Source organism: Mustela putorius, unplaced genomic scaffold (assembly GCF_011764305.1).
Source record: "Mustela putorius furo isolate JIRA1106 unplaced genomic scaffold, ASM1176430v1.1 tig00000596_pilon_pilon_pilon, whole genome shotgun sequence".
Classification (NCBI taxonomy): Eukaryota; Metazoa; Chordata; class Mammalia; order Carnivora; family Mustelidae; genus Mustela; species Mustela putorius.
The window spans coordinates 3,296,198-3,322,910 of NW_025421428.1; the positions used below are offsets into that span (position 1 = coordinate 3,296,198).

General features: G+C 54.5%; 1 protein-coding gene and 1 long non-coding RNA gene across 11 annotated transcripts; one reads left to right on the forward strand and one right to left on the reverse strand.

The window, feature by feature from the left end:
• Positions 1-150: 150 nt before the first annotated feature.
• On the reverse strand, positions 151-21,951 carry TRAF1 (TNF receptor associated factor 1). 10 transcript variants are annotated; one of them, XM_045082328.1, is made up of 10 exons: positions 19,849-19,984; positions 19,569-19,684; positions 18,977-19,232; positions 18,478-18,874; positions 16,432-16,516; positions 7,753-7,818; positions 6,884-7,294; positions 5,215-5,392; positions 3,194-3,342; positions 151-1,332 (listed from the first exon to the last, which is right to left on the reverse strand). In XM_045082328.1, the coding sequence occupies exons 4-10, from the start codon at positions 18,615-18,617 to the stop codon at positions 1,114-1,116; spliced, it is 1,248 nt and encodes a 415-aa protein (XP_044938263.1). In that variant the 5' UTR covers positions 18,618-18,874; positions 18,977-19,232; positions 19,569-19,684; positions 19,849-19,984; the 3' UTR covers positions 151-1,113. The 10 variants fall into 10 exon arrangements, with proteins under 10 accessions (XP_044938263.1, XP_004775679.1, XP_004775674.1 ...); XM_004775622.3 differs by lacking the exons at positions 19,569-19,684; positions 19,849-19,984 and adding an exon at positions 21,897-21,951; XM_004775617.3 differs by lacking the exon at positions 19,569-19,684 and having other exon boundaries at positions 19,936-20,070.
• On the forward strand, positions 9,689-20,969 carry LOC123392772. Its single transcript, XR_006607418.1, has 2 exons — positions 9,689-10,040; positions 19,826-20,969. It is a non-coding gene; the product is annotated as an uncharacterized LOC123392772 (long non-coding RNA).
• Positions 21,952-26,713: the final 4,762 nt, after the last annotated feature.

Here is a 26,713-nt window from a genome sequence, read left to right on the forward strand (position 1 = left end):
CCATGGCCCGGAACGGGTACTCCTGCCGGAGGAGGGGTGTCCTCTGTGAGACTGAGGGCACCGCCCAGGACTCGGCAGTGGGCTTTTCAGATCTGGCGCTGCTCAAACCAACTCCCACAACCAGGCACTGCATGAAAACTTCAACAGAAATCAAAACAATCTCTTTCTTTGGTTTAATACATATTTAAAAGGACAACCTCTGCTCAGTGCCTCAGAGGCCCCAAACAGTCGACTGAAAGAAATACCCCAGTTAATTAGGTGACATGTGATTCAGGAAAGCGCTGAAGCTGGGGCCTTCAAGGGAAGGCGAGCAGAGGGTTTCTGACCCCCTCCTTCTCCCCCTCTCTTCTGGCTGCTCCTGGGAGCTGAGGGACCTGGTTTCACCTACAAGAGGCGAAGGGGGGTCCTGCCAGTGGAGGCACAGGCCAGGGGCCCACACAGGCCCCTGCACGCTGGGGAGCGGAGCTGCCAGATGCGGGGTGGCAGGTGTGGGGCGGGCCAGCTTGGCCACGTGGGGGCAGGGAAGGGGATGGAGGAACCTGGAAGCCTGAGGCTCCTGAATGTTTCTAGCTCCCCTGCAGCCCTAGGCCCCTCCTGTACCAGGAGGCCCAGATCTGGAGACTTTCTGGGCAGGAAGGAACCTCAAGGTCTTCGAACCCAGGTCCCAACCTGATGCTGCCCCACCCTCCCCTCCCCACCCCAGCACAGGGACCTTGCCGTCCAGAGAGGTGCTCCGCTCAGAGAGCTTCTCTCCTCCTCCCCATGCTCACCATCCCTGCCCCAGCCCCGGTCCCTCTTCCCTCCCAGTCTCGGTCACGGGCTGCTTCAACGTGCAGGGCTGGAGTGGTTTCCAGGCTTCAAGCATCACTGTGGTCGGTGCAGAAGACAACAATCTCCTGCCTCCTTCCGGACCTCTGTGGCCCAGCCCAGGGCCCCGCCACCACCAAAGCTGACGGCGAGCCACGGTCCCTCTGCCTGTCCATGCCGGCCCAGCCCAGCATGGTGCCTGGGATCTTGGGGGCCACGGACAGGCCCTCAGTCAGCTTACCAACCCCGCAGTGTACTCTGGTGCTCCCTCGGGGGTCGGGGGTGGCTGGCACGGCCCTCCCTGCCCTAAGTACTTGTCTCCACGATGCACTTGAGGAACATGGTGTCGTCCTTCACGTAGGCATGCTTGGGTGACTGCAGCCTGTTGAGGGGGAAGAAGAGCGGGCAGCCGCTGGCCACGTTGGTCTCACTCTGGGGCCGCTGGAAGGACGCGGAGCTCAGGTCGGGCCGGAAGGCATCGATGGCGTGCTCGCGGTTGTTCTGGTCCAGCAGCATGAAGGTGACCTGTGTGGCCGGGGGCAGGGGACGGTCAGGCTCTGGGCAGCAGCAACAAGGGACCCCCGTACAGCCCCTCTGACCCCAGCTTAGGCTGATCAGGAGCCAAAGAAACAATATAATGCCTGTGTTTGGCGTGTGGCAAGGCCCCCGGGGATGGACGTCTTCCAGGGATGCCCTAAGAGTAGGAATCAGATTTTTCTATCCACCAGGAAAGAGGGAGTTTAGAGCTACGTTCCATTCTGGTTGGCTGCTGGGGACTGAAGGCGGGACCAGGCACTGCCAAGGAGGCCAGACTCCATAACCTACGATGCCCCTTTCGGCTCTGGAACGTCTGACCCATCAGCTACAGCTAGGATCTCCCAGGATAAGGTGGAGGGACAAGAACAGGAAGGCCTTCTCTGCGGGGCGGGGTGGGGGGGTCTGTCAACCTATGTCCTAAAACATGCATGCGTACCCGGAGACGCCAAGGATCTCAAAGCGACACAGACCCCTTTCTCTGCCGCATGTCCCTGAAAACACCCATGGCGACCACGCTGGTTCTCAGGTTGGGCTGCACTTTTGCAGGTCCTGGTTTCAAAACCGCTGATGCTCAGGCCTCACCACACACTGGAGACCCAGCCGTTGGGTATGTTAAAACCCTCCCTGGCAGGGCTGGGAACCCCTGACCCGAGTGACTCATATCCAGACCACTGTGGCATCCCCACCCTGGCCCACCTGCTGGCCCTTATCTCCCTCCATCCTAGCAGAGGCCAGTGTTCTTGGCCCCGCCCTTTCCTTCCCCTCCCCCGCTTGCTGGTTCACGAGCAGGGAGGGCCTCCCCACTACTGTCCTCCTAAATATTTTAAATAGATTTTGTTATTTGAGCAGTGTTTGGTGCCCAGTCCAAGTGAATGGGAACTCTAGAGACTGCCCACCCGCCCTCTGCTCCCACACGGCCTCCCCTCCCACACACCCCCCCCCCCCCGGGCCCCTGGTGCTAGCATTTGCTACTAGCAATGAACAGGTCAGAGTCACCTGAAGTCCACAGTTCACTCTGGGTCTTATGCTCTGTACCCAGAATTCTAGCACACGGAAGAGCTTCACTGCCTGGAAAATACGCCACTCTCTGCCTTCCCCCAGCCCCTGGCAACTACTGATCTCTCCGGTCTCCACGGCAGTGCTGTTCCCAGACCGTCCCAGAGCTGGGATCACGCAGTCTGTGCATGCCCTTCTGGACTGGTTCCTTTCACGAAGGGAGAGGCCTCTCCGGGTCCTGTGGGTCTCTGCTCAGCCTGACGGCTCCTGTGTTCTTAGCACTGCCAAGATTCTGTCTCCATGCCTGCAAGTCATGCCTCCAGGCACCCAGTGAAGGGGAGTCTGGCTCCTTCCTCGTTCTGGCAATTATCAGCAAAGCTGCTGTAAGCACTGGTGGGCAGGTTCTTGAGAACCAAAGTTTTCAGCTGATCTGGGTATAGGCCAAGAAGGGTGGCTTTGAGGTCAGAAGGGGAGAGTATGTTTCGTTTTGTCAGAAACTGCCAAACCGTCTTGTGTTCCGGCGGGCCATGACTGGGAGTTCTGGCTGTTCCACAGCCTCACCAGCGTCTTGCGTTGTCAGGGTTCCGGCCATTCTCACAGAGCTGTTGTGGCACCGGCCTCCTTCCCTTTCTCTGGAAACGCTGCCAGTTCAGGCTGGCCTACAGCACCTCCTCCAGGTGAATTTCACTGCTACACGCCTTCCTGGGGGCACTGCTCCAGGCCTGTTAGCCCCTGGACTCATGATGCCCATCGATACTAGATATGGACTCAGGATCTTGTTTTGTAAAAGGTGAAACCGAGAATGCAGAGAGGACCAGGACCCGGGCTCTCCCCTCCCCTGCCCAGCCCGTACCTTGTTCCGGAAAGGCCAGGGCAGCAGAGCATCGTACTCCCCTCTCATGATCACGATGAAGAGCGACAGGTGGGTCCTCTTCCCCGTCCCGTCCCCATTCAGGTAGAGGCGCAGACACAGCTTGTAGCCGTACTTGGCCGTGTAGAAAGCTGAAATATGGAAGGCAGAGTCAACACCGACAGAGCTGGATGGTGTCGCTCTCACAGACCAGGGAACCAGGACCTATGGTTAGGCATGCCCAAAGTCAGTGGCTCAAAACTAAGAAATCTGGGGCTGGAGCGTGGCCTCTCTTCTCAACAGAGTGGCAAGGAGGCCCTGCCAGGCTCTTGGAGATCATCTAGCCCAGGGGCTGTCAACCAGCCGTCCAAATCACAGAGTGCCGGGCCCAGAGTTTGACGCCGAGTGCTGCGGGAGAAGCCCGGGAACAGGCATCTCTAATGGGGCGGTGCTGCTGCTGGCCCTGCCCCACACCTGTAACCCACCTGCTTTTCGCTGCGGGGAAACCAAGCCCAGTGAGGGGAAGTGGCTGGGCCCGGGCTCAATGTGCTGAAGGCAGAGCTAGAATTAGGACTCTGACCTCACAGTGCTGACTTCTTTCTGCTGCCCTAGGCCAAGTGACCCCAACCACTGCAAGCTGGGGGAGCCCGGCGCAGCTCCCATGCCTACCAGCTGCCTTGGCGAAGGCCCCCAGGGGATGAATCACATACCCACCCCCCCCCCAATTATGCAGAGTGGCCTGCGGGCAACTGAAAGGGCCATGCAAGTGTGGGTGCCAGTGGCTGTCACCACAAGGGCCCCTCTGGAAAGGGCTGCGGGGGCCAGGCTGGGGGAGCAGGCAGGAAGAGGGGGAGGAAGGATGGGTTGACAGTCTGACTCATCTGTCCCCTTACATTTTGGTGGAACAGGAAGTCAGAGACACTGCTGCTTTTTTTTCCTCTCTGGAAAGAAGGGCGGGGTGGGGAGGGCACTGTGGGGGAGGCAAGGCCACCCCAGGAAGGGGGCTGCTCCCGAGGGCAGGGGCCTGGCAGCGGGAGGCAGCCCTGCTCTGTGGCTTGGGGCAAAGGCCCGGGCCTGCCTGGATCCCAGCCCTGCTGGTGGAGGGTGTGTCAGAGGGGCCGAGGGACAGGACGGGTGTGAAGCCTGGAGAAACGTGCCAGGCTCTGGAAATCGTCATCCACAGAAATCCTCCTAACTTACTTAGATGCGTACACGTGAGACGAGAGGAAAAACACGCAGGTCTGAGAATTTTATGAATAGATACACACATCGTTACATCAGTGGAGACCAAGGAACTAAGAGACACATGGACTGGGGTGCCTGGGTGGCTCAGTCAGTCAGGTGTCTGCCTTTGGCTGAGATCATGATCCCGGGGTCCTGGGATCAAGACCCGCAGTGGGCTCCCTACTTGGTGGGGAGACTCACTCACTCTCTCCCTCTGCCCCGGCTCGTGTGCTCTCTTTCTCTTTCTCTCTCAAATACATCCATCAAATCTTTTAAAAAACCCAAGAAACAAAAGAAAAATCCGAGTGACTACTCCTTTCACGACAGAGTGCCAGGCCCCTGGGGGGCCCCAGAGACGAACCACACGGATTTTCTCGGCGCTCGCTCACACACGACTCACGACCTACAAGTGTGTGTGTCGGTCACTTCATTCTCCTCTGGCCTTACTGTAGACCCTTGGTGCTCTGAGGACGGGGGTCCTCCGGGGAGTGCCCGTGGGGGGCATCCTCTGTGACCCTCTCATTTCCATCAGAACACTCCCTCTGCCACACCGAGATCCGCAGAAGAAGACAACAACCGTATTCCTATTTGCAGAATATGACTGACGTCAGGGAGGCAGAAGGCCTGCCCGATCCAAGCCGCCCATGCTCCATGGGGCTGAGCGGCGAGCCTGTCACCTCCACAGCCCTGGCATAGTAGGTGGCCAGGATGCCACAGAGCTGGCTGCTGTCCCTGCGGCTTTCCTGGGCCCAGGGAAGTCTGCCTCCCCGTGCCGGGCTGCGCCCCTGGGGTGCTGGTACCTGGGGAGAAGAGGCTGACGGTCCTGCCACAGGCTGACTCGTGGCAGCGCCTGGTGACATTGGTGATCTTCCAGAGGAAGGTGCCATCGAAGGAGGCCTCCTCCATGAGGCGGAGGCCCTGCTCCAGCTTGCCCAGGGCCTGGTCTTTCTGAGCCAGCGTCTGCTGCAGCTCCAGCACCTGTGGGGAAGCCCATTCAGTGGGGGACACCAGAGCACAGCGTGGGGACGGGGTGGGGTTATGGAGGTTATGGAGGTGACAGAGTCAGCTCTGCCCCCAGTATGCCTTCCTGACTACACCTCCCTCAGGCACATGGATCTGCCTGTGTCTGTGCCGTCCCTCCCGCCTGGACCTCTATGGCCCCTCTCTAGTCCCCTGGCCAGTTCCTCTTCATCCATCAGGAACCTGGCTCATGGAGCCCTTTTCTGGGAAGCCTCCCACTACCGCCCCAGCTCCGCTGGTCTCTCAGCGGTGTTCTGCAGGGCACTTCCTGAAGTTTCTTAAGATACGGCTTTCTGCCCTTCCTACCGGAGAGGCAGGTTCCCCTAACAGAGGCTGCGCCCATGCTCATCTCCTCTCTGTCTTCAGGCCTTGCACGGTGCATGTGAGACCAGAGTCAGGAAGGTTCTTGACGCACTGAAGGCATGGCTGCTGGCCTTGGGGAGCCCTCCTCGCTGGGGCAAGCGTTACATACGTAACTGGTACACTCCCCACTGACATTTGAGAAAACACAGACTTATTCTTGGGTGTGCTTAGGTCGGGAGGGCAGGCATAGCAGTGAGCGTCCTTACAGGAAACTGAATCCCTGATTTTCCCGATGGGAAAGCTGAAGTTCTGAGGGGGGAAGTGACTTGCCCAGACCCATACAGCAAGTTAACGGTGGAGCTGGAACTAAAATCCAAGCCCAGCACAACATGAGACAGTGACAGAATGTTGCTGGACAGAGGAAAAAAAGAAAAGAAAAGAAAAGAAAACAATATTAACATGATGACTGGCTAAATTAGGAAAAGTATAAGCTCCAGAATAAGGGAGGACATTGTCCTGCTCAATCAAGAACTGTCAGGTAGATGGATTTTCTGGAGTTGGTCTGGGACCATCACTCTGAGCGTGTGGAATCCTTCAGAGACAGAGTCATAGCCCATGAGGACAGCATGAAGACGGCTGCTCTGAGGAAGGGGTGAAGGCACTGGGGGTGTGGAGCTTCAAGAAGGAAATATGCAGGGACTACTTCTCTCTGAAGGGCTTCCACAAGGACTGGAAGGCAGAAGTTTTCAGTAGGCCCTGAAACACAGGGCCAGGAACAATGCTGGGAAGACACAGAGAGGCTGATTTTGGTTCAGTGTGAGGAAGCACCTTCTCATTGTGAAAAACGCCCTTCGGTGGAACGCAATGCTTGGGAAGTGAGGACCCTATCACACAGGAAGTTCAAGCAAAGCAAATGAAGCACACCGGGCGGGGGAGATTGACCTTGGCTGTCACCTGGGATTCAGTGCTCTTCCTCGAGGGTCTTGGAACACACGATACCATTTGGGGGGTGGGCAGGGGGGAGGCATACACTCTGAGCAGGGAGAATGTTCAGAAGGAAGGCTGCCAGTCCACTGCTTTAGAGCCAAGACGGGGCCCAGGGACCCCCGGAGCCCACCTTGAAGGGAACTTGCCTCCCACGCTCACCCGTTGTTCCAAGCTCAGGATGTGCTCGCGGTCGAGCTGGCTCTGGTGGATGGAGGCGGCTAAAGCCAGGTGGGAGGCCTCCACCTCCTTGTTGAGGACGGCAACGATGTTCTCGAACACACGCAGCTTCTCCTCCAGCTCAGCCAGGAGCTTCTCCTTCATGAAGTGCTTCAGGGCCTGCTCGTCCTGGCTTTCGGCATGGGGCGCCCGGTAGCAGTCCACTTCCAGGTCCCCCGCCACCTCCACGGCTGCCTGCAGCTGGAGGTCTGACAGATTCTGCTCCAGGGCCATGGGCCCGGACTCCAGGCCCACGCCCTGCTGGGCCTTCCGCTGCTTCAGGAACCCCAACAGCAGGTTCAGGTGGGCAGTCTGGGAGGTGACCTCATGCTCCTGCAGGAGCTTTGGGCTCCCCTACCAAGAGAGTGGGGCTGATCAGTGAAAACGGAGGAGGTTGAGGAGAACTAGGGAATGGGGGAGAGTTCAGCTACCCAAATGCTGCCAAGGAAAGTCAGGTCCATTTACCCAGCAAACGGGAAGATGCTTTGTGTGTCACAAGAGGGGTCTGGACCAGCACCCTGGCATCAGACATGCCCAGGGTGAGCCAAGTGCGTCACAGTCTCTGGAGCAACAATTCTGCCCTGCCCATGAGAGCGGCGTTTATTCAGGACCACGGAGAGGGGCATAGGGGTTGGGGGAGCGCGTATTTTAGTGATGCTACAGTGGTCAGGTGAGACATTCAGAAGAACTTCCCTAAGTATGGAGATGACTTATAGTGGGATTTGTTGCTCTGAAGAGCCATTAATGTAAGGGACATCCAGAGCTCTGGGACTGCAGTGGCCCCCTCTCCTTTCTCACACCCAGATGCTTACCTTGTAGGAGCAGCCAACACTAGCAAAGGGGCACCCAGCTTCAGCCTCAGCCGCCTCAGGGTGGTCCTAGAAACAATAATCGTCACCAGATGTTACAGGGGTCCCCAGTGGCCACCACTGGGGCTCTCTGCCAAGCATGAGGCTCCCCCAGGGCAGGAGTTGGGCTGGCCCACGTGACTTAGCACATGCTGTTCCTTCTCTGCCTGGCTGACTCCTTTCCACCTTTCAAGCCATCAGCCCTTCTGGGACCCCTCCTTTAACACAGGATCAAGACCTCTGCTGTGATCCTGGGTTGCTGTGTCTTCTGTCAGGATATATCCCACCTGGCTTTCCAACCATCATTCACTGGTTGCCCCCACTGGGCTGGGGGATCTTTGAGGGTCACAGCTGTGTTCTCAGTATGGGGCAGTGTCTATTACAGAGGAAACACTTGGGATATGCTGGCGGCATGACAGGGCACCTCGCACCGCCTGAAGCCCAGGAGGGCTCTCCTCACAATTCCCATCTGCTTCCCTCCTCAGCCATCTACCCGTGACTGACCGAGGCACATCTGCTCTGCACTGCCGTCCCTTCCAGAAAAAGGACAGCCTGAGGGCAGCAATGCAGACAGGATTCAGTATTCAGCAGCAACTAGACAATACTGTTAACCTGTTCATAGGTCTGAGGAGCTCACAAAATGCTTTCATGATCACACTATTTCCCGGGCCCCCAAAGACACCATGAGGATGGCCATAGAGGTTTTTTTTTTTGTTCCCATTTTACTGATGAAGAAGCAAGGCTGACAAAGGGGAAGAAATGTGCCCAAGAAGGAAGAGCGAGGGAGCTGGCCACAGGGCACTCACTGTCCCACACCAGAGCACTGTCTCTTACCAAGGATAAGCCCATGGGAGATCGCTAGAAAATTTTTTCCAAAACGCATTATTTAGAAAGGGCTTGTATCCGGAATATATAAAGAACTCTTACAATTCAACAAATAAGACAAGCCACCTATTAGAATGGCCAAAACAATGAACAGATACTTCCCAAAAGGAACTATTTAAATGACAAATAAGCCCATGAAAAGATACTCAACATCACTAGTCATCCCAGAAGTGCAAATTACAATGAAATACCACAGGGAAATACGCTATCGACTCAAGAGATGAGCAAAAATGCAAAATCGAATGATAACATCAAGTTTTGGTGAGGATACAGAGGAACTTGAGAACACAAAATGGAACAGCCACTTTGGAAAAATTAATGCAAGTATATCATAAAGTTAAATCATACTTAAAAAGCAACTTTCTTACAAACCATGCTCATATGGCGCGTACCACCCACACATTCTGTCTCTAGGAATCGACCTGAGAGAAGCTGAAACACACACCTGTGTGTGTATGTGACGTTCACGGTAGCTTTATTCATAACAGCCCCAAACCGGAAGCAATCCAGATATTCACCAAACGGTGAATGGAAACGAGTGTGTGCTCTGTCCGTGCTGTGCAACGCTCCCTGGCCATCAGACGGAGGAAAATATGAATAAATGCGGTAACATGGAGGAATGCCAAAAGCATTATTGCTAAATCAAAGAAGTCAAGCACTACAAGAAGTCAAAGACTACACGCTAGGACTCTGTTTTTACGAGATTCTAGGAAAGAAAGTCGAGTGACAGAAAGTAGATCCGTGGCTTCCTGGGGCTGCCGCTGGGGAGATGGCCTAGCCAGGGGCACAAGGAGGTTTTATCCAGCGTGGAAACATTCACCCCCTGTGCTGTAGCAATCCCACAACTGTATACATTTCCTGGCATCCATCCAACGGTACGCTTAAAGAGCAGTGGATTTTATTGCATAGCAATATAATAGCAATAAAATCTTGATTTTCCAAGGGCTTTTTTTTTTTTCTTTTTTAATGCTTTCATGGGGGCAAAAAGGTGGCAGATTTGGATGCAAGGAGTGGGTAGAGAGATCTTTCGGGCTGAGCAAGTATAAAGCCACCCTAGTTATTATTTTTTAAAAGTAAAATAAGCAAGAGCTGTGGGTTTAATGAGTACCGCTGGTTTGGGGGACAGAGCAGAGCTCAGCAAACGGCTGCCCTCCCCTTCATCCCCTGCCCTGGGCTTCCAGCACAACTTGTTCCTGACAAGGAATAGAACACAGATGTTTCACTGGGGCGGGGGCAGAGGGCAGCCTTGGCAGAGACCGTGCTGGCTTCGGGGAGCAGCCGTGATGCAGCCTCTGATGCAGAACGGGGAGGACCAATGGCCAGCTGAGGCTTGGCTGTGGACCCGGTTCCTGGGTGAGCGGACCAGGGTAAGTTCTGGGCTCTAAGCTTAAAGGGAGTCCCAGCGGGTAAGGTGGTGCAAGTGAGAAAACTGAGGGCAGAACTGGAGAGATCCCCGCAGGTGGAGGGGCCCATGTTCCTTTGGCTGCAGAGCCCTGCTGGTGTCCTGAAAGCCCACTGCGGCCTGGAAAGTGCAGTCTGGATGTATAACGATGCATGGATGGGGGTGTGGGCGACGGCCGGCCTCCAGTGGCTGACGGAGGATGGGCAGGGTGACTCAGGAGGACCTGAGAGGTCAAGGCAGCCAGCCCTGGAGTCAGCTTGGAGGAGTGCAAAGCCCATTTCAGTCACTTCACACGCTAGCTGTTTGGTCCTAGGAGACCTGTTAACCTCTCCCTGCCTCAGTTTCCTTATATGCAAAATAGGGATAATAGGACCCCCCACCCCCATGAAGTTGCAGGGATCACGTAGGACAATATTCTTAAGCGCTGGCATTACTTACTGCTACTGTAACAAAATACCACAAACTTAACAGCTTCGAACAACACCAATTTATTATCTCATAGGTCAGGAAGGCAAAGCCTTCACGTCAAGGTGTCGATGGGATCGTGTTCCTTCTGGAGGCTCTAGGGGAGACTCCATTTCCTTGCTTTCTCCAGGTGGAGGTCACCTGCATCCCTTAGCTCACGGCCCCTTCCTCCATCTGCACAGCCTGCAGGACAGCATCTTCCAATCTCTCCGGCTCTTTCTTGCCTCCCTCTTAGGAGGAGCTTTGTGATGATCTGGGACCCCCCTAGATAATCCAGGATCATCTCTCCATCTCAATTTAATCCTTGATTTAATCACCTCCGCAAAGTCCCTTCTGCCATTGTTATGGGCAGAGTTGTATCCCCCAGCTCATCTGTTGGGAACCACCCCCCCCAAGAACAGGATTACATTTGGAGATTTGGAGACAGGGTCTTTACAGAGGAGACGGAGTGAAAACGAGGGCAGCAGCACGGCCCTGCTCCGACAGGACTGGTGTCCTGGCGAACAAGAGAACACCCAGGGAGAACACTACATGATACGGAAGGCAGCATCTCCACGCTGGGAGAAAGGCCTCGGACAAAACCTACCCTTGCCTGTGGCTTCTTGCCTTCAGACCTGTGAGAAAGACATCTCTCTTTGTTCCTGCTGCCCAGTCTGAGGTGTTTTATGATGGCAGCCAGAGCAGATGAATCCCGCCATGGAAGGTAACATAGTCACAGGTTCTGGGGGTTGGGATGTGGACAGCTTTGGGGAACACCGTTCTGCCTGCCACAGCACTCAATGTTAGCCACAAGCAGTAGCTATGGGAGTATATTATTCGTATTTTTATTCCATGGATTAAACACTGCCCTTGGGGTATCTTTTTTTTTTCTTCTCATATATATGCTTCTCATTTAATTTTCCCCACTTGAATTTTTTTTTTTTTTAAAGAATTATTTATCTGCGAGAGAGGGAGAGGTTGAGCAGCGAGAGAGGCAGGAGGAGAGGAAAAGGGAGAGAATCTTCAAGCACACACCCCGCTGAGTGTACAGCCTGATGCAGGGCTTGATCCCAGGACCCTGAGATCATGCCCGGAGCCAAAATCAAGCGTTAGATGCTTAACTGACTGAGCCGGAGTCAGTGGGCGACGGCCACTAGGCACCCCTCTCACATCTTGAACTTTTTTTTTTTTTTTAAAGATTTTTATTTATTTATTTGATAGAGAGAGATCACAAGTAGACAGAGAGGCAGGCAGAGAGAGAGAGAGGGGGAAGCAGGTTCCCTGTGGAGCAGAGAGCCCGATGTGGGACTCGATCCCAGGACCCTGAATTCATGACCTGAGCCAAAGACAGAGACTTAACCCAGAGCCACCCAGGGGCCCCACATCTTTGAACTCTTAATAACTAATCCTATAAAACCCTATTTCGCCACTGGATTTCCTTGGGGAGATGAGGAACATCTTAAACCTATTTGTATTTAAACTGGACCAAAGCATTCTTGTGTGTTTTTTCACAAGATCCCTGCAGTGACTCTGGAGGCGGGCAGGCTGAGATTAGCTTCCTCCCAGTACAGGTGGAGAACTGAGGAGGGGCCGGGCTGTGGTCACAGGAAGCGTGACCCCTGAGGACCCACCTGGATCCGGGTCTGCCGGTCAAGTTACGAGACCTTACAAGGGTCTGCCGCTTTCTCAGCAGCTGGGAGAGCTCGTCCCGGCGGCTCCCACAGCGCCGTAAGGAGGAGGCTGGAGCTCAGAGGCTCTGCTTCTCGTCAAAGTGGGAATGCGAAGCTCAGGGACGGCCAGCGCTTTGCAGGGGGTGATGCCAGTTCAGGGCAAAGGCGAAGGAGCGGCCGGAGACCTACAGTCCATGACCGGGGTCCTTCCTCCCAACCGGGGAGTCCTTGCCTTACCCGAAGGGTGGGGACGGAGGGGTCGGGAGAGGGAATCAGGCCAGGGCCGCAGAGGAAGAATGGGGCATCTGTCCTGGGCCCAGCCTGGTCTGTCTGGTGCTGTAAGTGACCCCTGCGAGCGGCCTCAGGGCTTGCAAACTGCTAAAAATAAAATCCACAGAGGAATTTTCTCTGAGGAGGAAACAGAAACAGAAAACAAAATCCTAGCCCTGGGGGAACACTTGTCCTTCTGTGTCCGAGAAGTCTGGGGGTGTGTGCTATTCCTGGCCACCGCGCTCACCAGGCCCTTTGTGATGGGGTCAGCAGGGGGTCCCATCAAGAGGTCCCCCACCCTCCACTAGGGGACCTGTGTACTTCTGAGAATGTGAGCACGAAGAGACTGACCCCAGTGACCCCTCTGCCACCCTGGACATGGAGGCTGGCTCGGGTCCTGCTCGGGGATCACCTGGGGCTGAGGGAGTCCTTCATCATGACAAGGGGGACCTGGTCAGTCTGGGTCTGCCTGCCAGCTCCTGCCCTCTTCTGTGCCATCGCCTGTTTCCTCTCTGGCAACTTCTGCTCAGCTCAGTGGCCACCTCCCCCAGGAAGCCCTGCCTCAGCGTCCTAGGTGAAAGCACTCTTACCCATTCCCGTTTTTCCGAAGCACCTGGTGGACTCCAGATCTCAGGGCTGACAGTATTACTTAAACCTGCATACAACACTTGGGGTGACCCACCAAGAGAAGGTGCCACCGGCCAAGGAGGCAGGGTCTGGAACTGCCGAGGAGCCCCGAGAACGGCCAAGGAACGGCCGAGGAGCGCAGGGTCTGCCTTCCCGCCGTGGTAGGACGTGGATCCAGGCACACCCTCTCATTAAGCCTCAATGTATTACCTAAAGTCTAGGCAAAACAGGGATACTACCGCCACTCATGACCCAGGATGTCACAGGATCGACACACTTCAAGGGACGCCAATAAAGGGATGCACAGAGACTGGGGACAGACTCACGAGGGACACGCTCAGTGTCCTCCTACAGATGCGGGCCTGCTTCAGGAAGGTCTGACCGACTTGCCTCTCGTGGCCCCAAGAGAAACAGACTCCGGCTCAGTACAAACAAAGAGGAACACAGCGCAAGCATCAGAGTCCCCTTTGGTCAAAGAACTTGTCTCACGGGGTCACAAGCCTGTGGCTTACTGGAAGCCACTGGCATCAGAGGCCAGCTTGCTTCTGGCCTCCTCGAGTGATCTCTGAGGCAAGAGAGTGAAGGAAACAATCCCCCTCGCAGGGTCACAGGCACACAGAATTGAATGTTATTTTCCAGACACTGGTTGCTCCTTATTCCACTGTCACTTCTAGAGGAAGGTCATTCCAGGCGAGAACCTGGCCTCTAACTAGGTCAGCAGTGATCCTTTAATATCTGGGTCTTAGAGTAGCTCCCAAGTCCACGGCTGTGAGCATTTCTGAAAGAAATAGTCCTCTAATGAACTCAGAGGCCGAGGACAGGCTGATAAGCAGATGGCACGGGAAAAGGTCACAAGGCTGGGAGCCTCCGGGGTTGACTGGGCCGGCCTCTGACCACCCCGCACCCCCATCCCCCAGGTTGTCCTGCAGGCACAAACTTCAGAATGACCACATATGCAGAGGACTGACTTCTAATCAGCTGCTTTCCTTTGCTCAAAAGTCCCCCAAAGTTCCCACTGGGGTCTGGAGCCGGAGGAGTCTCTGGTCTTTCTGGTCTGTGGCTCTGAGCGGGTGTGAGACCACTGGCTCACACGGCACTCCCACCCCCACCCCGGCTTTTCCCTGGGCACGGGGAGGGGGGGGAGCATAAAGATCACACCAGGTGGGGAAGCCGGGGCGAGAGGCCTGCTGCGCCTTTGCCCCCCTGGAGGCAGCACCCACTCCCACCCTGAAGGCTGTCAGAGCATCTGTGAGTCTACCATCGGAATCACTTCATTTGATTTCAGGCAACAAGCTTCCCACTGTACTCTGCAGGGCTCCAGGAGCTGCCAGAGCCCCTCAGGGGCGGGGACAGCAGAAAAGGAGCGGGTGCCAGGCTCCCCCTTAATCCGAGCACCTGTACTCTCATCGGATGTCTCGTTCACCAAGATGAAAAATTAAAACCACTGGATTACGAGATGGAAAAGAGCTCTTCCCTCTATTACCTGAGATTTGTACAAAGAAAGTGCATTAATTTTGTTAAGAGGGAAAAATAAGACAAATTGGAAACCATCTTCCTGGTGCACTCGAGCGGGCAGGAGCCTCAGAAGGCCGGAAGCACACGGGCTCCCTTTTGCAGGGGAGCACGGCGGCCCAGACCGAGAGCTGCGTACGGCCGGCTGGCTCTCGAGTGAGCTCCCTGAGACGTGCAGACGTAGAGTCCTGGGAAGCCATTCCACGGGTCAGTTTGACCAGTTAGCTCTTAACCATGCGGCCGAGTGCAGAGTTCCGGGAAAATGCATCGGGTCCTTATGTTATTCCTTTGAGGGCCCCTCCCTGGTGGGCTGAGAAGAGGAAGGGAGAGCCCTCAAGGCCAGCTCTCCTGGGGGCAGGAAATTCCTCCAGCTCTCTGAAGGCAGCTGGGGGGGGGGGGGGGGGCGGCCCAGGACAGAGAAAAGAGAAGGTGTGAAGACTTGTCCGCCTCTGGCCTCGCAGCCAGCCACGGACAGGTCAGCCGGACATCACAGGTCCTGGACTGGCCTTGTAGGACCACCTGGGCTTCTTCATTTCACAGATGGAGAAACAGGCATGAGCACGATCATGGCCTCGTACAGAACGTACAATGCCGTCCCTGGACACCAGGCTCCTGGGCGCTGGGCTGTGGTTTTAGGGCAAGGAGGGAGCTCTGGCTGAAAGCAGTCCCTGAGAGGGAGGAAGGCCAAATGGTGAGACACACTAGGGAGTTTTGTGCTGAGACTCCCCAGTGGGTGCTGGGGGCCTGAGGTCTAAGACCGGGGACTAGATTTCGAGCAGCAGTTCTTACAGCTTTGGGCCAATACTTTTTTTTTTTTTAAGTTGTTGGATAAACATGAAGATTGCCATTTTTTTGTTTTTTATTTTACCAAGTAAAGACGTTATCAAAAATCCTATCATCGACTACCACCATCATTTCATTTGTACAAAGACATGTACAGGGAGGATATAACCCCAGAACAAAGGCTGATTCTATGAACGAAAAGGTTTCAGTTTTTAAAAACTCACTACAATATCCTTACTTTTATCACTTTTTCACGTCCTGGCAGGAACGGACCAGGTGTGGTTGGCCTGTGGGAGCCTCTGCCCTGGACAGACAGACCTGTGAGGGCTCTTCCAACTCAGAAGGGCTAGAGTTCTAGACTGTGGCACGTAAGGATGTCTCTTTGGCCCATCACACTGCCAAAGCCGTTTCTTATTCCTAGAAGCACAGCTTGGCTGAGCTCCACAGGTGAGCTGAGAAGGATTTCTCCCTCTCTGAGGGCACACGGAGCAGAAAGAACTGTCTAGATCAAGAGGACAGACTTCGCCGTGAAGGACCAGAGAGCACACACCGGGAGCCGCATCTTCTGTTGCAACTACTGACCTCCGCCGTTGCAGGGCCAAAGCAGCCATACACCATGCATCAATGAGTGTTTGGGGCTGTGTACCAATAAAACTTTATTTGTGGACACAGAAGTTTGAATATCATAAAAATTTCCATGTGTCACAAAATGCCACTCTTCTGACTTTCTCAAACCATTTAAAATATAAAAACCATTCTTAGCTTGCGGGTCAGATACAACCAGGTGGCAAGCTGGCTTTGGCCCACAGGCCGGGGTCTAGACTGGTGTTCTCACCCTGAATCTGCTGCACATCAGCGAGGTGCCTTTGACAAGCCACTCTGCCATGGTGAACAGCGGGCTCCTCACTGCTTACAACCTGAATTTAATCTCGACCCTGGACGACGGGCAGCTAGGTGTCTGCCTGGGCCTTTGTGGGCAGCTGCCTAATGGCTTCAACCTCGACAAGAGGAGAAATTAATTAAATCCCCTTTCTTGGCTGTGCCACGTACCTTGTCCTGAGACTGAAGGCTTCCCGGGCTTACAGACTGGGGGCCGTCCCCTCTGCATTTTGGACAGATCTGGTCCTCGCTGGTCCTGGGGACACATGAACAAAGCCTGCTGAGTGAAGCATCCATGACTTCCTGGGGCCACCTTCCATCCTGATGGCTCTAAAAGCCTGGGCCTTGCTTGGGGTGGCAGCTGATGTCAGTAAGCCGGCTCTCCCCAATCCCAGACCCACTACTCCCAAGCCTCGGAAGTACTGGGTGTCTCCGATATCTCCTGGGAGTCTGCTGTGAGCCTACTTGGCAGCCAACTGACCTGGGGCAGAGGCTGTCGTCACCCATACTTACCCACTGAAGGGTCTATTTCTGTCTCGCTGCGGAAACATCAATTATGCTGGATTATAAGGAACTGCCCCAGTTTCTGCTGGGAGAATGATGTAGCAATGTACTGCCTCACTTTTCTAAAATCTGAAGGATTCTGAATTTCAAAATACATCTGACCCGGGGCACTCAGATAAGGGATGGCCCATATGTGGCTAAATGTGCTCTTCTTGGCTTCGGGTCTCTGATTTTCAGGAATGACAGATGACCATAGTCAATCCAAAGAAGGGGGCTCGGAGAACTAACCCAGCTTCTTAACCAGGAGTGGGTGTCAGACCCTGAGCAGAGTGACCCACGCCCCTATGTGCTTTCAGAAAGCTCCCAAGTGTTGCCCACCCACAGCGAGAGCCATTGGCTCCTACCTACAGGCCCATCCTACCCAGGAGGAAAACAAGGCCCTGAGGCCACGAGGACATGCCTGTCGGCCAAGAGCACAGAGTCAGGAGCCGGGCAGAGCTCTTTTGGCCTCAGGCCTGGGTCCCTCCGACACCCAGAGAGCTCCATCCCAGGCTCTGGCACGTTTTGGAGGAATGGGGAGGAAAGCCAAGAGACGCATGGCAAGAGCCTGAGATGAACCCAGAAACAACAGCTCGATGGTACAAGCAGTCAAGCTTTGCTCCCCGCCCCCCACCAACGCCCCACCTGGCTCGTCCACAGCCACATCCTCTCCCCTCCTCTAGCAGCCCTTGTCAGAGCCTTTGAAATTCACAAGTCTGCCTGATTCAGTTTTCCCACCTTCTGATGCTGTAAAACCCCAAACAAAGGTCACACTGGGGGCGCATGGCAGACACTAGGAGCATCTCTGCCAGGAATCTGACCTGGGCCAAGCTGACTTAGTCTCTCTATTGGGCCTCCTTGTCCCCATCTGTAAAATAGGTGAGTAACAGTAGCCACCTTGCCAGGCACCTCCCACAATCCAAGGAAACAGTGCTTAGCCTACAGTAGGTGCGTAATAGTTGCTTAAAATGGGATGCTGGCGATCATATTAATGTCACACCTGAGATATTCATACTGTACATATAAACATACATATTTTTACATATTCTATACAAAATGTATGATTATATATATTCTGTACACATATAAAATGTGTACTCTACATAAGCACGTATTTATATAGAGACATGCAATTTCATATACTATATGGATAAATCTAGCTGTGTGTCCCCTTTGAAAGGGTTGCCAGCAGACAGCACAAGGTGATGCGTGCTATCGTGGAAGGAGATGGACTTTACAGCAGCATTTACCAAGGGAGCGTCTACTCATTCTTCTAAGAACTTTCCCACATACTGTTGGCTGGGCCTTGTATCAACCCCGGGAGGTAGCAACCAGCTCTGGAGGGCTCTTACAGACAAAAAAGCTGAGGCTTCAGGGTGCTGGACCCACAGCACCAGGCCCCCCAGTCAGCCAGTGGCCCCACTGAGGGCAGAGCTTCTCTCCCTCCCTCCACCCCAGCCGGCCTCTGCTGTGGGAGCGAACACACCTTCCCGTGGCTGCTGCTCCCGCCGTCACTCCAGCTGGGGCCAGGGACGACAAGGAAAGGGTGTGAAACAGGCCCAGTGAGGTGAAGTCACCTGCCGAAAGCCACCAGCTCCTCTCACCCTTGCCTCCCGTTGGGGGCCCCTCCCTGACACCTTTTCCACACCCAGCCCTGCTCCTCCAGGCCCTCACCTCACGTTCCCAGAGAGACAGGCGGCGCAGCAGGGGGCCCTGGGCTCTGGTGGGTCCTGGCAGGCGGTGGGGGGGCACCCAAAGGGAAACTCGTTCTCATCGGGGGCCGGGCGGGGGCTGCTGGCTGGGCCAGAGGCCATCCTGGGGTCCCAGGCTGGCCAGGGGCTCCCGGTCTACGCGACTGTGGGGAGGAGACCAGCTGTGGAAGCTGTGGAAGCTGCGGAGGGGAGAGGTGAGATCTGTCTGGCGAGCAGGAGTCTGATGACTTTATCTCTTCGTAGGCTTGTGTGGTTCAACGTCACAGCTGAGTCACAACAGGGATGGGGCAGGAATTACCCTTTGTGGTGCAAAAAATCCCCTGGATGGTGACAGAAGGCTTTAGGAGTGTCCAGTCATTCTTTAAAGTGAGAGAGAAAAAGAAAACAAGTCAGAGAGAAAAAAGAAGTGGGCCCCAGATTTTCAGGAACTGCCTGCCATCAGAGTTTCCCTGTCTGAGCACCTTGGGCAGCTGCTGGCTTCCTCCTCCTCCTCCCTGGGGACATCGGCAGAGAGTCACAGCTGGGGGCTCCTCTGTGTTCCCTGGGACTTTGAGAGAGCCTAGAATTCTCGGTGGGGGTGCTCGCTGCCCTGGTGGAAATCCCCAGGGTTCTGGACGCAGGTCCAAAAACACAAGTTCCAGACGCTTTAGCTGTGTCCTGGCCAGAGCTTCTCCGAGGTGAAAGTCACTTCCTCACAGTGGGTCTTGATAACCCCATCTGTTTATTTAAAAAAAGAAGAAAAGAAAAGAAAAGAAAAAGACTTGTAACAGGCAGTCTCCAAGCCCTTTTGGGCTCTAAGATTCTGGGACCCCGATGGCCAAGGCAACCCGAGGCAGCTGGGAGGCTTCTGATGTTCCGACCTTGCCCATGGCATTCCTCATCAGTCATGTTGATGATACTGGGCCCTCCCCGCTCCTTTGAAGCAAAGCCTCGGGACCATGAACTGCTCAGGCCCTCCCCCCATTTCCCCACTCAGGAAATCATAAGTGGCCACACACTTGGGTCAGGCGCCACCACTTCCCCAGCCCTGAGAACAAAGCTCTCCATAAATACTAGGTCACAGGGAGCTGGCCTCATGGCTGAGTGGGAGGGAGATCCACGGCTGTGTGGCTTCTGGCAATGTCTACTGTGGGCCGGGCAACATTTTCCTTCCTGTTCCTCAAAGTGACCTGCTGGGGAATTTAATAGCAAGAATTTAACACATAGGCACAGAGAAACAAGAGGCCTCGTCCAAAGTCACAAGCCCCTGGTTGGGAAATGGCCGGGGCACAAGGTCTGAGAACCCTAAGATCTGTGTTTTCTACCCACAGAAGAGAGATGAAAGCAAGGTGACCTGGTGGGGCTGACAGAGCCGGGACTGGGCGCCAGAGCATGCAGCCTGTTTTCTCATCTACCAAATGCAAGAGATGACTCCCTCCACCTCTTCCTGTCCTGCTGCATTTTGCAAGTTTTCATGCTGGTTTCAAATCCTGGGCTTTGAAGTCTGACAGATCTGAGCTGGGATCCTAAGTCTTCCACGTACGAGCTGTAGGTCCTGGGACATGGTCTTTAACTTCTCTGAACCTCAGTCTTTGCATCTGTAAAGTGGGGGGAGAATAATAAGGTCTACTTTACCTGACTGTTGTGGTGACCAAGTGAGGGGGGGGGGTGGGCGGAAGCCTCACATGGTGCACGGCCCAAGCCAAGTGCTTGGAAGGCTCTGACATTGTATCCCAATAATGGCCAAAGCCCTTCCAGCTCCTCAAGATCAAAGAAAAGAATTAAGATGGTACATTATGCTCCCAAAGTGTTTCCACATCCACCAGCTTCACTTGAGCCTTGTAAGTGGGCAAGGCAGGCCGGATGTCCTCTGCCCCTAAAAAAATTCAACTGCCCCCATTCCCTGGAGTGATACTTGGGCAGCTGGCAAAGAGGACATAGCCACCTACTGCTACAGGTATAAACTGGGATGCCCACCCCCACCTGGGCCAGCTGTGGCCTGAGCCTCTCAGCAGATGACCTTGAGGCCTACTTCAGAGGAGGCCTATCAGAAAGGCGTACCCTTAACCACATACCCCAAACCTGTAAAGCTCCCTGCATTCCTTCTTCCCCTTCCTGTGGCATAGACTGGCACCTATCTCCACAACCAGGTTCTGAGTCCCTTTCTCCCTGGTCTCCTTTCTTTCTCCTCTGTCCTCAATGCCTCCCTCTCTACCAGATCTTCCCTATCAGCATCAAGATGTCCCCAAGCTGTTCCAATAATAAAAGGGAGAAATACTAGGTGCAGCACTTCAGTGCTGTGTTAAGTACTTCTAACCACCTCACCTAATCCTATGACCCCTTTGAGGCAGGGACTGTCTTCATCATCCCATTTTACAAACCAGTTAAGTGCCTTGCCCAGGGTCCCACAGATGGTGCGTGGGGATTCCTGAACTCAGCCTGTGCTCTAACCACACATTCTACCCTTTCCCCAAAGTCCTCTCCCACATCTACACTCTCTCCACACTTAAACAGAACTTGTAGGAAAGACTGTCTATGCAGAGAATTCCTCCCTTGAGTCTCTGAAACCATCTCCCCAAGGTTCTCATTGTTGGGGTCACCGGTGCGCATGGGCCGTCCCAGTTTCTATCTAACAGTCCTCTGGCCAGCACCTGACACCATTCTTGGCCCCTCCTTTCAAATCCCCTTCCTTCCCCCCCCCAGCCCCCCGCTTCTGCACCCACTGGCTGCTCTTCATCTTCTCCTCCACCCCTTTTCTCTTCTACTCTGAACCTCCATTGGTCCCATCTCCCCGACTACACCGCAGGGATCCGCAAGGTTGGAGTCTCTCGGTGCCGCCTCCCCCCACCAGCCTTCCACTTGACCTCTGGGGTGCACTTGGACCAGACTCCTGGGAGTCTCGGTGGTCTGCCCCCAGAATGGGGCTGGGCGCCCAGCTTTACGATCCCGACGCATCCCCAACCTGAGCACAGCCCCCTGTTCCCCCTACCCCCACCCCGGTTGCCCGGCTCAACGACGCTGGGTTGCTTGTCTGTGACCGCCAGCGCCCCCCCCCGCCCAGCCCCGTTCGTGCATCCCCCGCCCCGGGACGAGTGACTGTCCCCTCGCTACTGCCACAGATCCAGGTGCGTGCCCCGTGCTGAGGGCGGGGCAGCGCGGGCGACTAGTCAAGGATGGGCAAACCCCTGGGCTGCCCCGGCTGCCCGCAGGAAGCGCTGCGGTAGGGAGTCCGGGGGCGGGCTCTGCAGCGGTGGCGTCCTGGTCACGGGCCGCGCGGGGAGGCCTGCACTGGGGGAGCCCCCTCCCGAGCAAGCGGGAGCTGGGGCGTCCCGGGCCGGGGAGCGTGGGGGCGGGGGCCACAGAGCCTCGGGCAGAGCCGGGGCGGGGTGCAGCCCCACCAACCTCTGCGCCGCCGCCGCCACCGCCTCCCCAAGGCCCGCCGGGAGCTTCCGGTGGGGCGCCGGGGACGTGGCCCGGGAGGCGGAAGCCGGGGAGGGCGGGGGCGGGTCCTCGCAGCCTCCTCCGGCTCCCGGGGCCGCCCCGGGGGCGGGGCGAGCGCGTCCCTGCCCCGCCCCCCCGGGGGAAACTGAGGCTGGGGGCCGCGTCTGCAGCGTTGGGTACTGACTGCTGCCCTTGTCCTTCTCTCCCGCCGTGGCCCCGGCGCCGAGGCAGAGCTCAGCAAAGCATTTGCAGAGTAAACGAAAACAGACCTGGGACTTGACCCCGTCTCCCGCTTGCCTGAAATCCTGCGTGGGGATGGGGTGAAGCAGTTGCAAAAGCCCCGGTCCTGGCTCTCCTGGATTCCTGCAAAGCGCCCGGCGCAGTGCGGGGCTCGCGCAAGCTTCCTGGTTGGGGGCGGTCGGTGCAAAGCGGCTCCAGAGGCGCTCGGCCTTCACCGAACTCGATGGAACCCTGTCGGGTTGCATCTACACACGCACGCACGCACGCACGCTCACGGGCACTTATTCTTTATGAACTTGTGTATATCAGTAAATAGTTATGGAACTTAGTGCTGGGGTGGAGTTTTTGTTTAAAAGATACAAACAATCTTTATTTTTCCATCAGTTTGTCAAAGACTCCTGCATCAGACCTCTAAAATCTTCGGTACGGGTAGCTGAGGGAGGAGTGAGGCTGTCCACTTTGTTGATTTGGTTTTGTTTCAGTTACTCAGAGGCATCCATTACGTTCTCTTTATGTACCAGGGGCTCGCTCTCTCGCTCTCTCTCTCTTTTTTTTTTTTTTTTGTCTTGATACCCAACTGGAGTTGGGAACTGTGTTTTATTTCTTTGTTTTGTTTTGTTTGTTTGTTTGTTTCTTTTAAGATTTTATTTATTTGTCAGAGAGAGAGAGAGAGAGACTGACTACCAGGAGGGGCAGCGCCAGGCAGAGGGAGAAGCGGACTCCCCACTGAGCAAATCCCATGTGGGACTGGATCCTGGGACCCTGGGATCAGGTCTGGGATCATGACCTGATCCGAAGGCAGGCACTTAACTGACTGAGCCACCCAGGCATCCCTGGTCTCTCTGTGTGTGTGTGTGTGTGTGTGTGTGTGTGTGTGTTTCATGAGAGGTAGTTAAGCCTCCTATCCATCCAGAGCAGAGCTTCTGGCTTCTGAGGGAGCAGCTGGTGCTGCAGGACAGAGAGCCCTGCTGGTGAAAGGAGAGCCTTCCGGTCCTATTTGGAGAAGAGACACCTGCCTGCAAACAAGCAGAGGCTCTCCAGGGCCTCCCACAGAGGCCGTCTGTGGGAAGCTGACCCTTGGTGGTCTCTGTAGGGGCTTTCCATTCTAAGAGGAAAGGATTGAGTTTTGAGTCTCTGATTTAAAAATTCACTGAAGTTTGGTCCAGTCCACGAAGGATGTGGGACCCGTAAAAGCCATTCTCTGGTCCCACCTCTGTCCCAACCACCCTGTCCTCTCTGCCCTCAAAATAGAGCAATGTAAGTGAACAAGCAACCTGACCTCACACTCCTCATGTGTCACTTCCTGTTTTCAAATTAATGAGCTCATTTGGTGGAAATTTACCAAGGGAAATAGTTTAATTTTGGAAAGTACCAAAAACTTATCTGTAGTCATTTGGCTTATTTTGGGGGGCTCTTGAAATGGAGGGGGCATCACCAGAGGATCTCCGAGTGCTCAGGGAATAGCACGGCTGAAGAAATTAAAAGCCAAGCCTCAGGAGGCTGAACCTGACTCAGAGAGGAAATGAGACCTTTCGGAGACCACTCATCTCTACCCAGGAGAGAAAATTTTTCTCTCTAAAAATAAGTTTAAAAAGAAATGTAGTCCATCTGGCTACGCCGTAAGATCTGGTGGTCTGAGTGTGAGGCCGTGACTGAGGAACCAGAAAGCAAATCGGGGAAGTGGGGAACATCTGAGCCTCGGCGGCCCCTTTCACATCCCTGTCTGCTGTGTTGGTCCTAGGAGGGAGGCACCAAAAGGCTCCATTCTCCAGTTTCGTCCCTATCTTTCAGCTACCAGGGTCTTGAAACTGAAGCTGCCTGCCTAGCCTCGCTGCCTTTGCGATCCCATCATGTCCGCAGCCTGGCTTCTGGAGTCTAGAAAACTGGCAAAAACTGACAAAGCTCTGAGAGTTTGGTGCTGGGAGGAAAAGGAGCTGTATCTTCCTCTCTCTGCCCCCCACTTGGAAATCTGTAGTGATATATTGGAGCATCTATTTATATATCGGAATGAGCACTGGACTAGGAGTCAGACTTGTGTTCTGTGCGTTTTTTTCCTTGCCTCTAAACCAGGAGGAGTTGGAAGATGAATAAACGAGTGCTTAGATAATGGCTCAAAAAATAACAGTTCATAGATTTTTTTGATAGAGGCAAATGACCTTACAGTTCATAGAATGTGTTGGGTTTTTCAAACTTTGTATTAGCTGTAGGACTGTGTCTTTGAATGCTTTCGGTATGGAATCCAAATATACAAACCCGCTAGAGGCAGAGATGCTCTGTTAAGCAGAGCAGGTGGCCCAGAACCTTTGCCCTGGGCTTCTGTCTTCCCCATCCTGACCTCTGGGTCCCAGGGACATGGTTTAAAAATCATGGGCCTAATGAGTTGTGTTCAGGTTCCGAATGTGGAAACAGGGATTCTCTCCTGGTCTGACCTGCCTCTGCTGTTTCAGTCTGTTCAGCCCGTACACTGACAAGTGTGCCTTTGCCCGTGCTGTGGTTCTGGCTGCTGGTGAGCCAGGGCACGAGAGGAGGGAGACATTAGGCTGGCAGGGTTATTTGCCTTCTGGGAGAAGGCAGGATCAGACTGCAGCCTAAGGAAGCCTCTGGAGGATTGGGGTCTGTGGTCACAGCAAAGATGAGAAGAAGAGCGGGACAGATGCCCTTGGACCCTTTGCACACCATCACTTCCACTTCACAAAATCCAGGCCTCGGGAGCAGGTGGGTGAAGTGGGGCCACCTGGCGCATCACTACGGCTCAGAATGGCGGCCCCTCTCCGGCCCGACATTTCCTCAGCAAGAGGCAAGTTGATGTCTTCTTCAGTGAGAGGAGAGTTAGTCATTGGCTCCATTTAGGGGAAGGAAGAGGAGAAGGAAATCAGAGTCTGTCCTGGGGGAGGCAGGGGGCGGGGGAGGGGTCGAGGGCGGGTCCCAGTCGTTGAGGACATTTTTATTGATTTCGCTTGAACCCTTACACTGGGTGAGGCCGTAAGCCAGGCCCCGCGCTGCACCTGTGAGCGGAGCAGGCACGGCTTCTGGCCCGGTCACCGCTGCCTCCTAGATGTGCCCGGACCAGCCGCCAGGACCGTCAGCGGATGACAGTCGTTTGGCCAGGGTCCTATTTGTCATCGGTGTTAGGTCCGTTATTAAATGAAACGAGACTGAGACAACGTGAAAGTTATTTAAAGCTTTATTTTATGGTAAGTATTAGAAGTTAGACTGATCGGTCAGGGGAACGAGACTGAGACAAGGTGAAAGTTAGGCAAAGCTCTGTTCTATGCCAAGCATTAGAAGAAGTCAGACTGACCGGCCAGGGGTCTCTGAAGAGAGCGACCCCCCCACCCCCAGCTTACAGGCTCAAGAATTGACTGACTGATCGGTCAGGGCTGCCTCCGAAGAGGGCAACCCCTCCCCGTCTTACAGACTACCTTTTATAGAGCAAAAGTCTGACCACACATGGGTGGCCAATGAGATTGTAGTCATGTTAGGTCATATGCAGGTGGTCAATTGAATTACAATTTACCCTATAGTAGCTGTTTGACCCAACCTATTACTCTGGTCAGAATTGGTGCTCAAGGTTGGCGTCCAAACGGGGTTTACATTCTTTGGTGGTTAGGGAAAAAGTATGTGTGTTTCTTACTGATTGGATGTCTCCACATGGCCCGACTCGTCCTTGTATTCTGGGCTCTGTTATTAGGAACTAGGTGACCCTCATTTTACTGGTTTCCCAGACTTGCTTCTAAGTAAGTTTCTCTGGGGGGAGGGGGACAGGGTCAGTTTAAGTTTTACTGCACAAACAACAAAATGGCTTTTAAACAAGATGGAGTCGCTCTGGCTAAATAGGTCTTTACAATCAGTGCTTAAAATGCGGAACCCAGAATGGGCTATACCCCCTCTCCTTACAAACACTGAGTGCTCCCAGTTTTGCCCTCAAATGCCTTCTTTTCATTGCCAGCAACACGCTTTGTCTGTCACAGCTCGTGTCCAGTAAAAACCGGTGGTGGGGCGTCTGGGTGGCTCTGTTGGTCTGACTCTGGATTTCTGCTCTGGTCTTGATCTGGGGATCCTGGGATCGAGGCCCCTGTCAGGCTCTGTGCTCAGTGGGGAGTCTGCCTGAGGATCCTCTCTCCCTCTCCCACTCCCCCTGCTTGCATTCTCTTTCTCAAATAAATAAGTCTTAAGGAAAAAAAAAAAAAAGTGAACAGCTTTCCTGTTAGCATTATCTTAATCTCCTCTGATGACTGTCAATTCCTGAGCCAAGAAATTTTTTTTAAAGATTTTATTTATTTATTTGAAAGACAGAGATCACAAGTAGACAGAAAGGCAGGCAGAGAGAGAGGAAGGGAAGCAGTTTCCCTGCTGAGCTGAGAGCCTGATGCGGGGCTTGATCCCAGGACCCTGGGATCATGACCTGAGCTGAAGGCAGAGGCTTTAACCTGCTGAGCCACGCAGGCACTCCCTGAGCCAAGAAATTTAATGAAATGGATGACTACAGGTTAGCAGTCACCTAGGAGAGAAGGAGACCAAATTATACTGGGTTCTTC

Coding starts and splice junctions, on each gene's coding strand:
- TRAF1 (XM_004775622.3), bottom strand. CDS start 18,617: ATGGCCTCTGGCCCAGCCAGCAGCCCCCGCCCGGCCCCCGATGAGAAC. Junction 7,295..7,752: donor GTGTTGGCTGCTCCTACAAG/GTAAGCATCTGG, acceptor CTCTCTTGGTAG/GGGAGCCCAAAGCTCCTGCA. Junction 1,333..3,193: donor CCTGGCCTTTCCGGAACAAG/GTACGGGCTGGG, acceptor CCGGCCACACAG/GTCACCTTCATGCTGCTGGA.